The 19,906-nt window shown below is 40.4% G+C and overlaps 2 protein-coding genes across 7 annotated transcripts in view; both read left to right on the forward strand.

Annotated features, from left to right (window-relative positions):
- Positions 1-6: 6 nt before the first annotated feature.
- Positions 7-4,611, forward strand: FOPNL (FGFR1OP N-terminal like). Of its 5 annotated transcripts, none has more exons than XM_026054247.1 (5): positions 7-45; positions 497-694; positions 1,782-1,866; positions 2,608-2,750; positions 4,208-4,611. In XM_026054247.1, the coding sequence occupies exons 1-5, from the start codon at positions 18-20 to the stop codon at positions 4,282-4,284; spliced, it is 531 nt and encodes a 176-aa protein (XP_025910032.1). In that variant the 5' UTR covers positions 7-17; the 3' UTR covers positions 4,285-4,611. The 5 variants fall into 5 exon arrangements, with proteins under 5 accessions (XP_025910032.1, XP_025910033.1, XP_025910036.1 ...); XM_026054248.1 differs by having other exon boundaries at positions 2,611-2,750; XM_026054249.1 differs by lacking the exon at positions 7-45 and adding an exon at positions 139-370.
- Positions 4,612-10,021: 5,410 nt separating this feature from the next.
- MYH11 (myosin heavy chain 11) overlaps positions 10,022-19,906 on the forward strand; it is a 54,398-nt gene continuing 44,513 nt past the window's right edge. For both annotated transcript variants that reach the window (XM_026053963.1, XM_026053964.1), the window contains exons 1-2: positions 10,022-10,074; positions 15,569-15,927. In XM_026053963.1, the coding sequence (XP_025909748.1) occupies positions 15,586-15,927 (342 nt within the window). In that variant the 5' untranslated portion in view covers positions 10,022-10,074; positions 15,569-15,585. The remainder of the gene's footprint in view (positions 10,075-15,568; positions 15,928-19,906) is intronic.

Raw genomic sequence — 19,906 nt, forward strand, 5'->3', positions numbered from 1 at the left:
GGCGGAGCCGTTGGGCCATGGCGACCGTGGCGGAGCTCAAAGCAGGTGGCGGGGGACGCGCGAGCGGCGCTGGGGAGGGCGGCCGGGACCGCGTCGTGCGGCCAGCGGCCCCTCGGGCCTCGGAGCCGCTGGCGGGGCCTGCGACTCTGCCTGGAGCCCGCTGGGAAGCGCCCCGAGCGCTGCCACGCGGCYCCTGTCCCCGTCGTGCTCGGGGCTCTGCTTGCTGAGAGCATCTTCCAGCCTCTGATGCCGTCACATGCGCTCTGAAATTACCGGAACCCCTTCACTATTCCAAAACTAAATCTTGATTTCTTTACAATCTGAGTTTTTATTTGTAATGTTCCCAGTGTAGTTGCTGGCATGCAAATGGGTGGATCATCTGTATCAGTGTCCATGTAAAAACATACTGTGCTTACAGTGTTTGTGGTTAATACACACGTGGCTTTATGCTAACAGTTCTTTCTTGCTTGCTTGTTTGTTTGTTTTGCAATAATAGTTTTAAAGGACACTCTGGAAAAAAGAGGTGCGCTCGGGCAAATAAAGGCAAGGATCAGAGCTGAAGTTTTCAATGCACTGGACGACCAAAGCGAACCACGGCCAGCGCTGTGCCATGAAAACCTGCTGATCAATGAACTCATCCGTGAATACCTGGAGTACAACAAATACAAGTATGCGGCATCTGTTTTAACTGCAGGTATTGGGGCAAATGTACAATTTTTCACTATTGTCATCACCTGTTACCATCATTGTTCAGCTAGGGTTCTGACAGTAATAAGTGTGACCAAGCTGTCCTGCCTTGTCTTACAATAGCTATAAGTAGGGCACAGACACTTTATACTGCCTTATTAGCAGCRTTAAGCTGATTCATATCATTAGTTCCCCCTTACATTCTTTGTTGTTTTTCCTTGAGACATGTGCTTTGACAGAGAAATTGATGCATAAACAAGAAGATTTCCCACAGCCTGCAAAATGACAATATGGAATGTTCACTTTTGGAAAATAGTTAACAATATTTTTTTAAGCATGTAACACTTTTTTTTTCTCAGGGGTATTTGGGTAAAATAGATAATAGAAAACCTACAAATGAAGGAACAAAATTATTTGAAAAATCATCTAAAGTATAATTTAAATAGCCTGACTTATAGCCTGACTTATAACAATCCTGGCACCTGATGCACATGATGTTTATCAGAAACTAGGTTATATATTTATTAAATATGTTAAGAGCATTCATGTTTTTGAACACGTTAAGTGTTACTGTAATTGGCTATTTTAAATTATCGGTATTTGAGAGCTGTTCAGACTACAACATCCTCTGAAAGGTAGCTTTATCTACCTTTCATTTCTATCTTTCATATGCTATCTGCCTATCATTTATCTAGTACTGCATGTAATTACACTTGATAGGAAATAACTTGATATGTTAGCATATTTCATTCTGTTCAAATTACAGACATCGTAATGGAGAGAGGGAAGTGCAGTCTATGTTGTACTTAATGTGTGCCATCTGCTTGATAATAGTATTTCTCTAGAAAAGAAAKAGTTTCCCTGTTTAATTCATCATGATGCTGTAAGACTTCAGTATTTTTCTTAGTTTTTTTTTTAGTGTGAACTTAAACATCCTAATATGCTATTGCAAATCTTGTTAGTCTGAAGCAATACAATATAAAGTTGGGTATTTTCAGTGTCAAAGTGTGTACTCTGATTCTCAGACTTTAAAGGTTACATTGATGATATTTTTCATACCAATCTTAAGAATTCTCTGGAAATTTCTTTTTCAGAATCTGGCCAACCTGAAGTGCCCTTGGATAGAGAGTTTCTTGTCAAAGAGCTGAATATTGTTGAAGATGCAAATAGCAGATCAATGTAAGCAGCACTTTGGGAAAACATAGTATTTTCTGTTGTGCACATGACATTCCACTGTCAATAGCATTCATTTCACTTTAGTATCATTAGAAAGCATATTGAAATGTTACCTCCCTAGTTCTTAGTGTGATTAGAGCACGTCTAGTCTAACATGCAAGACTCAAACATGGGGCCRTTACTTGCACTCAAAACCACTAGTCTCTTGCAGATCAATAAAAATTATTACACTCTGAGATTAGATATGAATTTATAATATGATATGCCATGGTCCATGAGATAAGGTACTGAAACAGGTTTCTGAGGACAGTGCACAATGTCCTCTGTAGTTCAGGCTCAAACCGTCTGTCCTGTGGTAAAGAAGGATCAAGTTTGGGATGTCTGGTGGTGAGTARTTTCAAAGTCTGATATGTTGTATTGCATGTGTGGAAATGTGGACCTGTATTCACATGCTAGGCAGGCTGTGGTTCTTTGCCTACAAAGGATGCGCAGTTTAGCTGAGCCTGTCTCCAGGTGCAGGATTTTTGAGATGACTTTGGTCTTCAGGATGAGCTTAGGTTTGTGGTTACTTGTATAATTGCACTCAGTATAATGCATTTTAATTATTCTAAGGACATTTGTACATGTTCTAAGAGTAAACAGGTCTTAAAGGTCTAAGGTCTAAAAACTTGTTTGTTTATTTTAGCATAATGCTTAGTATTTCATAGACTTTATAGACTGCTTATGTCACTTTTCTCTCTTAAGCAGACCTCTCTTGTATGGAATCATAGCTCATTTCTTGCATCGTGGTAAAGAAGAAAGTACATCAACTACTCTTCCAAAAGTGTCTTTGCTGAACCATCCAAGGCAGAATCTTGGCAAACTGACTACTGAAAGAAATCAAAAAGGTGTGTGTGGTAATTTTTGCAGAAATTTTGTGATTAGTGTTTTAGCATAATACATTTGCTTATAGCTGCATGAACATGGAGGTGGACATGGTATTACTTCTGTATGCAAGTAACGTTTTGAATGACATGGGCTTTTTGGAAGAAAAATTCCTCAGTACAACACTGTTTTTACCTCAAAAACATGCCTGTTGCTCCTCTATTCGTTTAAGGAATGTCCTGTTGTATTCAGTTCATAAAAGACCTACCTATGACTTCTGAAGCTACCTATTTGTTTAAATAATTGACCACTTAGGAAAGCTGCTAGGCCTGCCTCTTTTCTACTGTTTTGTTAACAAGACAACATAAATGCCATACAAATGTATCATCCTCAAAACTACTTGACTGTCCATCAGATGTGTCAGTAGCAGTAATTTCCCTCTGAAATGGGAATGTATTTTATTTAGAAAGAAAGAATTTTTTAAAATTGCAGACACCCAAATTTATGTAATTTTCAACAGTGCATTGTAATGAAAAACCTGAGGACTGCGATAGTCTTCAGAAATCTAAAAAGTGTGAGAGAGGGACTAAGTACTCTCCTTAATAATTAGATTCATTGATACTCTGCTGTTTCCCTTCTGCCAGAAGAGGGTGCCAAAGAAGTACAACTTCTGTACCAAAAGTGCTCTAACTGGTCTCYGTTAGAAAATTCTTATTCCTGACAGAAGCTTCTCCATTTTTCAAATACTAAACTAAGTATTACAGAAGGTTCTTTTCTTTGTTAAGTAGGACTTTGTATCTTAGTTTTGAAATGGACTCTGTGCAGGTCCCCAAAGGAATTTCACATAGCGATTTAATTGTAGAGTCAATTAAAAGACTCAGGTTTGGTTATCAGGTATTATTGCTTGTTGCTCCTTGAACTAAAGAAAAACACAAAAGTAAAGCTCTAAGGCTTTTAACCTTAAGATAACTATAGTCTGATATTATTTTTACATATGTTTCAAGAATATGTCAGCAGAGACCTAAAGGCAGTGGGTTTAAAGTACCAATTACCTAACTGTTTAAACGAAGCGTCATATTAATATGATGAAGTGCATTCATAAACTCATCTTTTAGGTCTTATATTTAACATAACTTGTTTTTCGTATTAGAAATTGTCTTGCTTATGTTGTTGAATGAGTGTTTCAATAAACTGTTATATAAGAAAACAGAATCCTGATATAAAGAGTGAAAACTAGTGGTTCTGTTAATTCCTTCACTGTACCTGGCCTGAAGTTGTCTTAGATCTAATCTTAAATAATGCATTTAATAATCTGTTATTCCACGGATTTGTATGGACAAAATATAACTGTAATATTGCCCAGGTTTCCTATGATAATCTTCTGTACCAGGTTCCAAATTAGCAGAAAAAAAAAATATATCTTTGGATCTGGAGATGCATGAAAATACTCATGAATCATTTGCCTATGCTTCATTTTCAGACAGAATTCCAGAACCAGGAACGATGGCTGGCACTGTCATCGAGGAGCCCCTTGTTCTACCAAGTATAAACAGATGATATCTTTCATCTGTGCGTTTCTCATATAAAGATCTTCAGGAGTTAATTTAAGAAACTACTCATTACATTAGTTGTTCCATCATATCCAGTGGGACCACTTCAGCTTGTAAAACCTACCAGACAGGAAGACAGGGTCATATTAATTGCCAATAATAATAAKAAGAAAAAAAGTTAGCAAAGGACATCTTCCTCCATTGCTGTTTGAAAGAAAACTGTATATGAAGTCAGATTAGTCAAGCCTCTGTCTAGAATTGGACCTAACATTACTTGATTTTATAAAAATAAAAACATATCAGACATGATACAATTCCTGCACTTTTTATGATGTCTTAGAGTATTTTTTTCTTGCATTTTGCAATAAAAATGTTTTATTATGTATGGTGTTTTGACAGGGTTCCAAATGGATATTTTAATATTTTTTGTTTAAAAAGTGGCTTCTGCTACCTTCAGATAAGTATGGAAAAATAAATTTGAAAACAAAATTAACATGGTTTAAAGAAATAGTTGTTTTTAATTCTCCGGAAACCAGGACTTATTTTTATCTTCATGCCAACAAACAAACAAGGGCAAGTCTTTTCCATCCGGAATTGCTATAAATTGTGTGGTGTAAAGCTAAGTGTATGTGAGGGGGAGGAACTTTTTTTCCCAAAGAACATGAAGGTCGAAGTCAGGGGAAAGTAAAAATAAAGTTGATAATAGATTACTGATTCCCATAACTATTTTTTAGCTGCAATATTTTTCATTTTATTTTAAAAGCAGAGCTTGTAGGGGTCCATGAAAAATAACACAGACTGTCGTAAAAATGAAAGAGAATGTGCAGGTGGTGAATTTCATTAAGAGTACCCTGTGTTGTACAGTCTCTGCTTTACTCGTGATTTGACTTATTTAAGCCTTATAGGTGTTTTTCATTTCACTCAGTAGTCTAGACTGTGATGTGAAACTGCAGAGAATGTTTATCGKTATAATATAAGAGAAAGCTGCATTTACTGCTTCAAGGATGAGCAGCGAGTTCAAGCCCTCCTTGTGCCTGGCCCTGCTGCCAGCTCCTTCCCCGTTTGCTGATTCTTTCAAGACTGGTCCCACAGGGGTGGGTAGCAAGGATATATTTACAGATTTACCTCATTCAAATATAAGACTTATGTAGCTTTGCATCAATTGTAATGGGCTGTTGGGTTAAGTAAGCCCGTTAATCCTTGCATATACCGTGGCTGTTTGCTATGTTAACACTATCAAAATCCAACTACTTAGTTGAAACTCTACGTTAAAGTTATCATCTGGGATGATCTGCCTCTTATTATGGTTCTTCCCTGCCACGTTAGCAGAAATACTCGTTCACATAATGACCAATTTCTCCCTTTATCATTCCTCTCTCTCAGCATACAGTGGAAAACTTGTCTTTTAAAGTATTATCTGCAAATCTTCATTTTGCAGTGAGCTCCAAGTGCCTCGATGGTAAGTTGCAAAAATGAACTTCTAAGGACTCCAGCTGTGATTTTTCTGGGCAAACAAAACCCTGAATTTTTACCTTTGTGTTTTTCAGAGGTTAAATTCTAGATGCCTCTTTCTCTATAACCAAGAGAGTCCAATTAACAGAGGTATGCTCAAAATCTGAATCATCTTTTCAAGGGCAAAGAAAAAGACTTTGCTGGAAACACAGAAGTGGTAACTTTCGGTGCTATGCAAATCTCGCAGCATGACAAGCCCAACTAAATGTCTGTTTTGTGTCTTCCCAGTACAGGTCATACAGAAACTGTCCAGTTGTCACAGAGCTCCCCAGGACATGGGTAGATCTTTCATGGTAGAAATGCAGCAGTACTTTTCTTCTGATAGAGAAAAGTAAAAGGCAGTTTGGTCCTCATCCTTTTTTAAGWACACAGCTCAGCATGATCGTGGTCTGCACACCATGAAAGCAGAGGCTGTTAGAAGAATATTTTTAAGTGGAGGTGCATATCTGAAATCAGAGTAGAAAACCATTTTGGACAGAAGAGAGTTTGAGGACCATTCTCTTTGGGCTGGGCAGTAGAGGAGACAGCTCTCGGTGCAACGTTCTGTGCTGGTACAGGGGGTAGGAGCTGGTCTATTTGCTCTCTGGGCAACATTAGTTKCATCTAATTCAAATGGTTCATCTAGTGGTTTTTGGAACATGAAAATTTATTGTACAAACAAATAGTATGCTTTAATAATATTTATTTTTACAAGAAAGCTTTTAAATGTATCTGTGAAAATATACTTGTGTAATGTCATTCAAATGGTCCAGCATTTATCCTGACAGTAAATGAAATAYGAGTATCTTTCAAATTCAAACATGTAGCAAATTCTCTGAGTGTCAGCTTGTCTTCTTTTTTAAAGTATGAAGAGGAAATGCAAATCCTATACAATGAGGATGCTCTTAAAAATATTCCTTAAAAGTTTAAACTAAGGTAGTTTAGGAACAGGAATTAACTTAAAAGAGGCTGTTCTTTATCCAAGTGTGGTATTGCAAATGAAGGTGACAAGGAGGCAGTGCAGTTTGGTGTGGATATCAGATCTGGAAAGCATGTTGGAAGAACCTAACACACAAGCTTAAAAAAAAAGTCTTAAAAAAGAAATTTTTGCCCTCCTCTAAAATCAGAGGAAACTGTTTCTAGAATCTAGAGCATCGATGTTATTTCAGAGGTATTAGTTTCTGTCATGTACACAGAAGAATTTTTCTAAGCTTTATCAAAAGGCTCCAGGGAGTCGGTTACACTTTCCTTCCTGAGAACTCTTTCTATCAAGTGGCATCTTGGTGTCAGTTGATCTCTTTTCCGGACAACTAATTATCACTTGGTGATTATGTTTAGGAAGAGAAACCCAGAAATATTTGTTCACACTTTAAAAGACATTCTTTCATCAGGAGTTGGTTTCCAACTGGTTTAGAGCTTGTATGTTCATATAGTCTGAGTTTATCAGGTCAATAAAAATTCAATTCTGAGGTGGCTGAGGATTCTGACCTGCATCCAGCATTAAGCACAAGGTGTAGCATTAAGCAGATAAGCAGTTTGTGACTGTTTTGCCTTGCCAGATTCCTCTCATGCTTAATTTTCTTCTCATTTGGAGGCAGACTATCCCTCATGTTGGAAGTGTACATCTTTACAAAGGTGTTAATCTGCCAAGTATGTTTGTTGGCTTCCAACAACCCACCACTTACATTTGCTAGCTTCCATTACATTTGTCAGCTTAAAGAAGAAATATAGTTGCATATACTTTAAAATAATAAATCTGAAAATAATTTGTTTACCTGTATGAAGCACATTATTTAATAATGTAATTCATTACATGTTTTTCTTCTTTTCCTCCATTGCACTCTGGTTGAATGGGGATAAGAGAGCTGGAAGTTGCTTGCTTTCCTTCTCAAAGCTCTTTCTTTTCAAGTACAGTATTTTCAKTGCAAATTCAGCAAGGAGACATTTTAGTGCAGACTGCTCAAAACTATCTTCTTTTTCTAGAAAAAATATTTTAAAAATAGAAGTTTTTTTAATTAAGCTTATTTTGTGGTTGATAGATTTGGGGACCCAATATTACCCATCCATTTTTACCATCCTTCTCAGGCAGCTTTGGTATGAAAAAGGCACCTCAACATTTAGTAAATCCCAAACAGGCCATATAATTAGTATGTTCTTATATTAACTTTTAAATCAAGGTTAGATGCCACGCACTTTGCAGTTCCCACCCCACATAGCTCAGGAGTGCCACTGTTGCATTCCCAGCAGTAATCCTCTTTAAACTTTCCAGTTCAGTTTAAAGTCACATCATATATCACCCTCTACCACTGCCTCTGTTAAACATACTACCCAGACAGCAAGCCKGCGTGTGCACATGCAGTCGTTTGCAAACCAGCAGGAATAATTTCCACTCCTTTTTAAGCTACTATTAAAATGTGTCTGGTTTTGTGAAACAGCTGTATGGGTTTATAAGGAACTACTTAGGATAAGTTTTATGACTGCTAATCTGATCATTCTTTCCTGAGGATCCCCTTGCATTTCACTATACTCCTACTTAAAAGCTAGGCTTGCAACAGAGAAAAGGCTGAAAAAAACAAGATGAAGCACTCAGTGATGAACTTTTTGCTAACAGGGGTCAGCTTCTTGGCTTTACATCTCGGCTATCCTTTCCCCTGGCTCTGTTCCAGCACAATCACACGTGCAAGACCTCGATATGCCACCGCTCCCTTCCTCATGCCGGAGGGCTCCGCACGGCCGCCGGACACCGCGCACGGCAGCAGATGTGACCCTGCGTCCGGCGCTCCCGAGCGCAGCCCGCGGAAAGCCTCGCTCTGTTGGGAGGATTGGTCTTTTCCAGCTAAGGCCTGGGCATGATCGAAAAGCTCATGTCTGTAGGTGATGATGTTGGAATGTGTCAGGGAAGGGATTCCCGTTCTCTTCCCCTGCTATTTGCCCGGATTTTTGCACCACTGGGCAGAGCTAGACCCAGGGTCTGCCCCACACCCTCAAACACTGGCACTGAAACCTGGTTACACCAGAGGTTTGCAGCCCAGCCTCCTTTCGGGGGTAGATTTTTAGGATGTTGAGACCAATGAGACTCTCACGCACCCTCTCCAGGAGAGCTTATTTTCCAGAGAGGACAGAATTGTTGATGTCAAGGGAAATTATTTCACCCAGGACTGCGCTCTGATCCTTTCAGTATACACCATATTTAGCCTGTTGCTGAGTGGGGGTTGTTTCGGTATTTTGTATCTGGCACATCGATGGGAATTCCTGGAGGATCCTAGCTTTCCCTTTTTGGGATGTCTCCATCCACAGGTCTTGCTGCACGAGGCTGTTGGCTACCAGTGGAGGCTGGGCCTGAAGGTTTCGGGGGTGTGAGGGAGGGTTGACGAGGAGCAGATCCCTCCATCGCCTCCCAGGTCTGGCTCCAAGCGCCATGTCCTCCCTTCCCCTCTCCCAGCAGACGGTGCTGTCTCCTGCTCTTTYCATGGCATCCCAGGGACTGCTCCCCTTTAGCTCTCTATTAGTTCTGCTCTTCCTTTTATGGACAGAGGGAGGTATTTCTTTAAAAATGAAAAACTATTTACAGTCCTCTCTCAGGAACTGAGCTGAGCAACACATCACAAGAGAAACTTTGGGGAATCTGCTGGGGAGCTGGGAAACAACCCTCTATTCCCAGGGGCAAGCCAGACTCAGACAGCCCCGGGCTCTGCACGTTGCATAAACACAAGGAAGCCCAGTGCAACCTCCGCCCCCGCATCCTGGCACCAGGAATAACCCCCTCTCCTCGGCAGCCCCTGCACTCAGCTTAGCCCGTGTAAACGCAGGGCCTCCCGAGTGACTCTGGACTACAGTCCGGCTTTTGTCCTTCTCCTGGGCTTGGGCCATAAGGGGTGAGGCTGCTGCCAAGGCAGCAAGGGGTTAAAGATCCATTTCCTTGGCCAAATCAYTTCATTCTAGGAAAAAGCAAAACCTCTGAACTTGTGAGCTAGGGGCACCTCTTTGGTGCCTTCCTGCGACACACGGGCCCCTTGAGAAAGCCCCCAAAGTACCTGCCTGCTCACCCAGGAGAAGCCTGGTGAAGAGGGGGCAGCAGTTAGGCCCTTCTGGGCACCAACATCTTGGCTAGGTCTATCTTGTTTAGGCCAGGTACGGTGAGGATTTTCCAGCAGGACGTGGTTTCCAGGGCCCCTCCCCACTGACAAGCTTCTCCTCCTCTATATAGGGAGGCTGCGAAGGCAGYGAGGACTTGGACTGTCCCGGCTCTTGGCTGCACAGGTTCCCGACTCTCCAATTCACTCTCTGCTTCCCTAATTGGACACTCGTAAGTACCACGGGGCCCCAGGAGATCCCTGCTGGGAAAGGGGCTGGGAGCCAGTGCCCTGTAGGATGGGATCATTTGGCAAGCTAGATGTTACGCTATTTTGCGAGCACATTCAGTACATTACCTGAAGAAGAGTTTATCAATGAAKAGAAGAACTGATTTACTTCAGAAGTGGCAGCAGACCTACCAGACACGCTCAGCTGACTTACCTTGATTTGCATGACATTAATTGAATTCTGCTTTAAATGCATTAAGGACAGTGTTCCTTGGTGAGAGTGCACAGGTGCTCCGGGGCAGGTCTCACACCAGGCTGTGGAGGGTGGCGGGGAACTGCAGCAAGGGACCCTTGGGTGCAGGGACCTGGCCTGGAGCTGCTGCAAACACTGCTGCATTTTCACTGCTAGTAAAGGGAAATAACACGCTTCATAGGCTGCTTAACGAAAATATAACTGAATAATTAGCTTGTCGGTCACTTGTTCTGTAAACAGCAAAAATGCTTCAAAGTTAAGAAAAAATTGCTTGCTATTAGATATACATGTTTTACTATRCAAGGAATAAGGTTAGGCAAAACTAATTAGATGATTCACTGAACTGCATTCRAGTAATTTAAAAAGTAAAAGACAAGCTTTTAAATTTTAAAGAGAAAAGCAACAAACTTCTAAATACTGTGATTAAATTAAGAAAACAGTAGATGGCAGTAGAGAAAGCAGCTTCAGGGTTATCCCAGAAGTTAACGGGTTTCTTTGACAGACACACACACATACCTATACGTGTATGTATGTATGGGTCTGTATACACACTGACCCCCACACAGAAGTGCATGTGAGAGGTGTATGTGTGTGACTATAATGAATAAGCAATATGAGATATTTTAAATCTAACAAATCATAAGATAGTGCATCAATAATATATCACCTAATATCTATTTCTCAATTAGGTCTTTCTAATCCGCACTTGCTTAAAAACAATCCAATCTTTTATTTTACTGAAAATTTCCCCCAAAGGGTCAGTTTTCAAAAAGAGATTGTGCGTGGACCAGCTTTCTGAACTCTCAAGGTTCCCAGCTCTTTTAAGCCACTAATACAGAGGCTAAAATGATGAACCACTGGAAAGTGAAGCGCTCGATTAAAGAGTCACTTGAGCTTAGAGCATGATACTCTTTTCTGGCTGTGTTCGCTTAGATGTAAACAATGATTTTTATTATCTCATTTGCAATTGACACGCTAGTCCCTAAAAGGTATTTGTTTTGAATTTGTTATCATTACATTTTTGCGGAACAGCTAGTATTGAGAAGAACATCGCCATATATGGTAGCATGCATAGATGTATGCAGAGGATCCGGACTCTTTATAACCCACTGAAGCTTATTAGTTGCAAATCTGTTGGCTTTTAAGTATGTTAATTTTAGAAGAAGCAAAGAGCAAGGGACGACTTTCCAACTTGTGCATAGTCCAGTTAAAATAGGGATTATTTATGGATTCTAATGAACTCACAGAATCTGCTTTACTTAATAGAATGGTATTTTGGAGTATTTRAAATATCTGCTGTTTCCCAGATAAAGGGAATTTGTCCCAGATAATGGAATCCATTTTTTTTTTTCCATTCTTCTTTTCTTCCTTACGATTTACAACATAGTAATCTGGGCCAATTTTTATGGAGAATTAAAAGAACTATCAAATATTTAATCATAATTATGTAATAACTTGCTTTCATTAACAGAGGTTAGACAACTTGACAGGAAGGGAAAGATATTTACCGGCAATGCTAGTGTATTCTAGCATTGTCTGTATTTTCTAGCAGAAAATACACCCTGAGTATTCATCAAATACAGCTCTATGAAATTACTAAGAATATTATCTTTTTTAATACAGACTTTCTTCTTGTGTTGAAAACTTTAATAAATTAATACCCGTGATAGCTTCATGGCCAGATAGAAATATCTGTGATGAGAGTAAGCTTTTGAGGGTGGTCCCAGGGACCACCTGGGAAAGGTAAAAGGCCAGCAAGGATCAACAGCAGTGCTCCTGATGGAGCCAATCGTGCTAGGGAACAAGTTCCCAAGTGCAGGACACAGGATGAACACTSATCCTTTTGTGTTTATTTTCAAGTAATACTTGGTTGGGTAATTCTGTTAAGTACTGCAAAAGTAACAGATAAGCAACCTGGGAAGACCTTAGCGAAGAACAAATGCAGCCCAAGAAACACAGTTCGAGTTAAACAGCAGTTTACCGCTACATCCTTCCAATAGAAACCACTTACATGAGCAGGACTTCATTTCTGGAAATAACTCATAGACTTGGAGTTCCCTGTGCAGYCGTGATAAGCTTTCATAGTGACACACACATCCTGCAGAGGAAGGGAGAAGTATCATTTATCTCCTCRTTAGGGGAAAAGCAGACCCTTTAAGCTATGACCCAGGAGGCAATTCTGCTTAGCCAAWAACCTTTTAATTAAGTACACTTCCTGGAGATATTTATACTATATACTTGGAATAATATACTCAGGATAAACTGATTGGAAGGACAGCATTCAAATTCTGTCACTGACATGACATGGGAAAGAAGAGCGAAGATCGACAGGACCTGTCTGCAGCGGGGCAGCAAATAGGGGCGAACAGAAAGAAGCCCCCCTGGCAGTGCAKGGACCACACAGGCCCATGCCTACATGCTCCTTTGGGGTTTAGATGGGAATAACACAGGTATGCAGATCTTGGTGAAATTCAGCATGTTTCTAAGCCAGGAAACTTCATGTCAGTTGTTTTACTATCACTGCTTCTCCTCCCTCTCCCTGGATAGCTCACCTCTGAGTGTTAAAGGGCATTTAATCTTCTACACGATTCTACCATCTCCTTAAGCAAATGGATAATTTTATCCAGGGAGTGGGTACCCAGGGAATGAYTTACCTTCTCAGGAAAGGTTCTCAAGAACAGTTCTGCACAGCATGTCACTCACTGGAACAAGACTAATAGAGTTCTTGCAGCCTACCGTCTATCTCTTCCATTTTGAAAATTCCCCCTAGTAACTAGGTTAATTTATCCAGATGCAAATAATCCAGATGCAAACTGCTTTTCTTCTGTTACTGCTGTTTTACACAGCTGCTACTCGGACTTCAGCCTCTAATTTCACAGGAACATTTGAAAAGCTTCTTTTTAGACAGTTTTCCAACCATTGTCTATGCTTCAGAGGAGTTTGTTGAGCCGATTCAGATTGCTTATCTCCTACTTCTTCTTTAGGGTACAATCTTACCATGTTTAAACTAGTATTCACAGATCATTAGGTACGTTTGACAGCCAAAAATACAGTGCTTACATCTAAGGGAGAAAAACCCTCCTGTCTCCAAGCTTGTCCACCAGTTTGTCTGGTGTCCCTGCCACGGGAGGAGAGGGGCAGCACCTCCTTGTCCCAGGACCACTGCCGGTGAGCAGAGCCACTCATGGGCCGCAAGCTGGGAGGCAACGGGGTGTCCACAATGCTGTGGCTCTGCAATGAGGTGTCGAGCAGCATCGAGGGCTTCCCTTGCTCCTCTTGCCACTGTCACCGCATGTTCTGCTTTCCCTGTGGCAGGACAGGCAGTGGGGAAACGCTCCCTGTGTTCCCTATCCTGCTGAGCCACACAGAGTCAGGCTGGATTCATCCTTCGGGCTCCAGTTGGAAAACACGGCCGGAGAGAATACCATCTCCATTATTGGAGCTGTGCAGCTCCACCAGCCCTCTTGGCAAACAGGAACATTTTCTGCCTTAATCCACACAGAGGTCAAATAGTTTCCTCTCACAGCTCTCTTCCAAGATTCCCCAGGGACCTAGTGAAGGACCGCATCCAGCAGAGCTCGCTTGTGGAGACTCGCTGGCCACGGACACAGCACGGGGCACAGCAGTGCGTGGAAGCCACCGGTCCCCATCTCCCTCCCCGTCACCCACAGCACGATGGACACAGGGGCACACACACGCCCTGGGTCAGTTTTCCTGCTGGAGCTTTACAGACAAGGACGATGGCTTTAGAATGAAGACGTTTAGAGGAAAACTGGAGATGTTTAGATGGCAAAATTGTCAAGGGAATTTAAGGAGCTGGGACATCTCGTTTCCACTGAATTTAAACAGGATATCATGAGGTGCCCTCAGGCACCTCTAAAATCCTAGTTTTGTTTTTTTAAGCTTGCGGTTACCTTGCATATGATCCATGCTGCTCTCTCAGACCCCTCACACAGATTAGCTGTGCAACAAAACAGAACAAAACAAAACAGTTTGTGGGATGATTTTTGGGAAAAAAAAAAAAAAAAAAAAAAACACCTTTTGGAAGAAAACAGGGTGTCTATTTGGCTAAGTACCACAGAGCCCAGTCTTTATATATAAATATTATTCATCTTACAGGGTTTGATTGCTGACTTCTTTAGCAGTCAGTTCTCTGAACTCCCTCAAGATTCATGCTTGTTCAAATGCTGTAAATACTAAATCCATTCTCAGTAAGGAAAGCAACCCAGTGATGTTTTTCTCAGCCACACGCTCTTCCCTGTGCTCTGCACTGCAGCAGGGGGACCAGCACCACCCTTTCCCAGACTCATGGAGATCATGGTACATGGTATCTAACAGCTAGTCTAATTTCCAGGGTCATTTTATTTTTCCTCYCTTTCTCTCATATGGTGCACGTTTACCTTTCCTAGATGATAAACTCTMACATTCTGAGCCATGGAAAGAAGACAACACTAAATTTGTTCTCCTTCACCAGCAATACTGATAACAATGCTTTTTCTAAGTCTCTTTTTTAACCTTTTCTTAATCTTATTGATCTCCACATGAAATGTCATTAATTAGAAATAGTCCTCAAGAAGTAAAGTTTGTTTCTGTCCTTTCCAGAACACAGCCTGGGAACTGCTCTTCTACTAATTATTTCATTATTAGTCTGTTATTTTAGTCTGCGCCCAAAGTTATTTGGATGATGGGAAATTCTGTGTGTATACAAGTTCAGTTAACTCTGTGATGGGCAAGAGATGAGGATGCAGGAAGTTAGTTGGCTGGTAGTCTTGGTCCTGACAGTCTAGATGCGCTAGTATCAATTTTGCCTTCCTCTTCTGCCTGACGTGTAGCACAACACCAACAAGTATAGGTAATCAGCTCAGGAACTCTCGCTTGTTTTACTGACACGATGCTTTTGATTTACGTCATTTCAGCATTGGTAGCATTGCCAGGGAGTCTAAGGGCATTAACAAACATTTCTACTGCTAAACTCTGGCTACAAGGCTAATCTTCACCTCTCACCCGCACATTTTGCAGCTGTCCCTAAGTAAGGAATTTAAGTGTCCCAGGGCCATGACTTGCTCTGCCTTTACAGATGAACGCAGAGAAGGGCAGCCYTGGACGTATAACTGAAGTTATATGTCCCCGACAGTAACAGCCACACTTTGAAACTACTGCAAAGAGCAGATCTGACAAAAGTGTTTTGGCTGGAATTTCTCCACATTTTTCTCTCTTTAAACCAGAATATTTTTTTTCTTCAACAGGTGACTGCTGAGTCAAAATGGCTCAAAAACCTCTCAGCGATGATGAGAAATTCCTCTTTGTGGACAAAAACTTCATTAACAACCCACTCGCCCAGGCTGACTGGTCAGCAAAGAAACTGGTTTGGGTTCCATCYGAGAAACATGGATTTGAAGCTGCAAGTATCAAGGAAGAGAAAGGGGATGAGGTGACAGTTGAACTGGCAGAAAATGGAAAGAAAGTGACACTGAGCAAGGATGACATCCAGAAGATGAACCCTCCCAAGTTCTCTAAGGTGGAGGACATGGCGGAGCTGACTTGCCTCAATGAAGCTTCAGTGCTGCACAATCTGCGGGAGAGATACTTCTCAGGTTTAATTTATGTAAGTAGAACTAACACTTACACAGCATTTCCCATTGCTTGCTATCAAGTGCAGTTATTAGTGAGAGACRTCCCGGCCACAGCCAGAAACATAGTCCTCATATTGCCATGCAAGTCCTCATTCCTCAGCAATGGGATCCCAACCCAAAAAATTTAGTTCATTTTATTCCCCAAGATTCTTTTGAATCTTTATTTAACCGCTGTAATTAAGTTAAACTTCCCCAAAACTAAATAAAGAAAGAATATTACTGCCTTTGAAGTTCCCTCTGATAGCTACACAGGAGTACAATCCTGTATCTTTTAAAATTAGGGCTTCCCAGTGATTTCTAATGGAAACTTGAACAATTTCTCAGATCATGTACCGCACATGTTACACAACATATGTTCCATATGTTGTATAAAAACAACATATGGAAAAGCCAAATCATGCAGCCTTTTCTCAGGCCAAACACCCACTGAAAGGCAGCTGACAGTTCTGGTTTGGTGCAGGCCTGAATATATGAATAATCTCACTGAAATTGAAATAAGACTATTCCTGAGTGTTACTGGACCAAGCTTATGCATCCAATAAAACACAGTTTTCTTTCCCTTGTTAGACAATTTACTGATTGGCAAGTCTGGGCAAATTGGAATCTCCTCTATGTTCATATGAATCTGGATCAAGATTTTTCTGTCTTCCAATTCACACAAGTGTATTAACACATGCATATTTTAAATCTATCTTCATCAGCAGTTATCAAATAGTAAGAAAGACCGAAAATTACCACGGAACTTAGCCACTATCTTTGATTTTACAAACACGTTCCCTATGCTATGCTGTAGACAAGTAACCTACAATTTCAATCTATGAAAATTTTCTTTCTATCACAGACCACTGATGAGTGAAATAAAACATAGAGCTTAAGTAACATGGTTTTAGAAGTCAAACTGAGCTCTTATTGTTAGTATGAGGAATGCTAAATTGGGTGGGTAGGAAATGAAGCAGAAAATAAGATGCAAGTTAGATATATTATAACACAGTATAGCTGTATATAGTAATCTGTTAGTTATTATGCATAGTTTAAAAGAGCTAAAGCTCAGGATCTTTCCTTCAAGAATGCATTAAAATTAACATCATTAAGATTCYTGGAAGAAACGAAATTTTTCAAGTTTTTTGTTCTCAGCAACACTCTGTGAGATATTCTTGTTTCTAACATATGTTTACTCTGTGGATTCTTGCGGGACTTTAATTTCTCTTTCTGTAGAAAGTTACTTTCTAAAAGCAGCTARTGCAATTATAAGGTAAAGAATTTGTCCTAGAGGAAAAAAAAAAAAAAAGTCAAGGGTATCTGATAATTCTACTTTCCTACTCAGAAGGCTAGATTTTAAGGCGGTCGTAGTTATTACTAAAATATTCTGTCATATTACAACAATCTATTACTATTTTCAAACATCTAAAAACTGCTTAGAACTGCTCAGCAATATACAGTACTACATTGCTAGAAACTCTCATACCTGTTGAAATAAAAATAGGAGGCACCTAAACAGAAGTTTTGGCTTTGAATGGATTAACTTCCTTGGAAGACTTCCTTGGAGTCCCACACACACAAAGAAATTGTAGCCTTTATTTTTTAATATTTTTCCTTTAGAATATTACAACTGGGGATTGCGAATTCTCCCATAGGAAAAAAAAGGGAGCTTTCCTGAAAAAAAAAAATCATCTGATCTACAAATTTCAAGCAAATACTATTAAATAAAAGCATTTAGTGCAGAATGTGAACCGAAAGTCAGAGAGTGACTGTACACTGGAAGAACTCTCTGGCCTCCTCCCTTCACTAAAGATAATTAAGAAAGATGGACAAAAACTGTCCTGCCACTAACTTATATTTTGCATTGCACAGAATGTGCTTGGTCAACAATTACACCAAAAATGATGATATAAACGTAACTTCAGCTGATCTGAGGGCAGATTCAAGTTGCTTGTATTTACAGGCAGTATTTATACAATCTTTGCCCCACTTTGCAAAATGCTTTCTTATATATGAGAAACTATATATGGATAGTGGAACCAGAGACAGGACTTCTCTGCACAAATTTGGGCATTTACAGCACAGATGTGTGTATCTCTTAAATGCCCACCAGCAATGACTGTCCAAAGGACAAGCTTAATGAACTGGCCTGCACAAGCTGTCTCCAGATCCTCTGGGAAGAGATACTGGATCCAGCTCTCTAGAAAAACTCTRTCCCCAGGGGGATCATATGAAAGCACAGAGAAAACAGCTTCCCTGTTTTTAATCTCTTGCTTAGCCAACTGGCTCACTTGTCTTCAAAGTGTTACATATATAAATCAGTTTTTAATTAGTATTGGTCAAGCAGATAGTTTGATGGTTTGTAATTCTAAATAAGAGGACTTGGTTAATTTTCTAGAGCTGACCTAAGGTGCTTGTCACAATCCAGTTAGAATTGGGGATTCCTGAATGTCATCAAGTCAAGTTTTTTCCCTTCCTTAATAACCTAAACTTGCACTTAGGTACATTAACACATGGCTAAGCACACAAACAGCCCTGCTGAGGCCTCTGGATTCTCTGCATGATGAAAGTCARGCACATACCTACAAATCCCTGGGAAGGGAGGCTTATATAATTTCCTGAATTGGAATTTTTTTTTCTTACTTGGTTAGGAATTATTAGCTGAATGTATACAGTAAATGTATTTGTACTGAAAAAAAATACGCTGCTCTCCTTTCTATAAGAGCCCCAAGGGTCATTCCAATATAAAAAGTCTCACCTTTTGCAGTCCCTGCAAAACTGAAGTTCATTTCATCATGATTAACACAGGGTGTCATCCTGAATTACAACTGAAATTGAATACAAGTGAAATTCTAGTTTGATAATGATTTACCTTCCACATAAAAGGTTTTAGCTTAGGCTATTGCGAACTGGTGAAGATCCTCAGCTTGATTTTTCTGATAGTCTCACTTGAGATCATACAACAGCAGTAACAACCTGCAAAGGTAAAGGGGGCAGTCACTAACACCAAGAGGACCCAAGAGGCAATCCTGCCYGGCGCAGAGCACCCAACCTGCCCCCGGGGGCTGTTCGCTGACAGATGCTCTCTCCCYGTTTGCCCGATACCATATAAAGTGCTCGGGCTGCGCTGGGACYGCGTTGCACCATTGCCTAATATGGTCAGGAAAGGGAAATCCCTGTGCCAAGCCTCCCACATGTCCCGTCACAGTCCCCATGCGGGACCTACGCAGCGAGAGCCATCCCCAGCCACGGCCTGAGACGAGGGCACCCCGGAGAGCGGCCACGCACCACGACACTCACATGCCAGCATGGGGGGAACAGCCAGAYGTATGGCTAAATCATAGAGAACAAAACATTATTTCAGCTTTCTTAAACTGGCATGGTTTTAAAGCCAACAGCCATAGTCTGTCTGAAACACTCCTGCAATTACCATCTGAAAAATGTATAAGGCTTTTTTTGTTTTGAGACTTTATTTCCTTTCTTTTTTTTTTTTTTTCTCTGGGAAACTCCTGCAAATTGCTCACTCTGGGTAACTGTGATACATGGCTCATCACCTATTGCCATGTACTATTATTCTGTTATTAAAAATGGAGCTTTCTTAAAATTAAAACACAGATAGGCAACTCTCAACTTGTAATTGATATCCTTGTTTTGCCTACATGTACATTTGTAAATAAAAACCTGCATAAACCTGCATTAGAATGCAAGCAGAAAGACATTTTTTCTTCCCTTTTTTTTTTTTTTTTTTTTTTTTTTAACAGAGATGGTCATGTAGTGAAGGCATATATCTATTCTGATTAGACACCCACCTGTAACGTCTGTGTTTTTTTTTTCAAGGACTCTCAGAGAAGCATTACTGTTATGTGGGGTACACATTTTTAAAAGACCTTCCAACATCAGTCCAAGATCATTACCTAAGTTTTCAGCTTACAAAATTTGGCAGAGGATGTATTCCAGTATGCTTAAAATACA

This window comes from Nothoprocta perdicaria, unplaced genomic scaffold (assembly GCF_003342845.1).
Source record: "Nothoprocta perdicaria isolate Ctin4 unplaced genomic scaffold, notPer1 scaffold_12, whole genome shotgun sequence".
Lineage (NCBI taxonomy): Eukaryota > Metazoa > Chordata > Aves > Tinamiformes > Tinamidae > Nothoprocta > Nothoprocta perdicaria.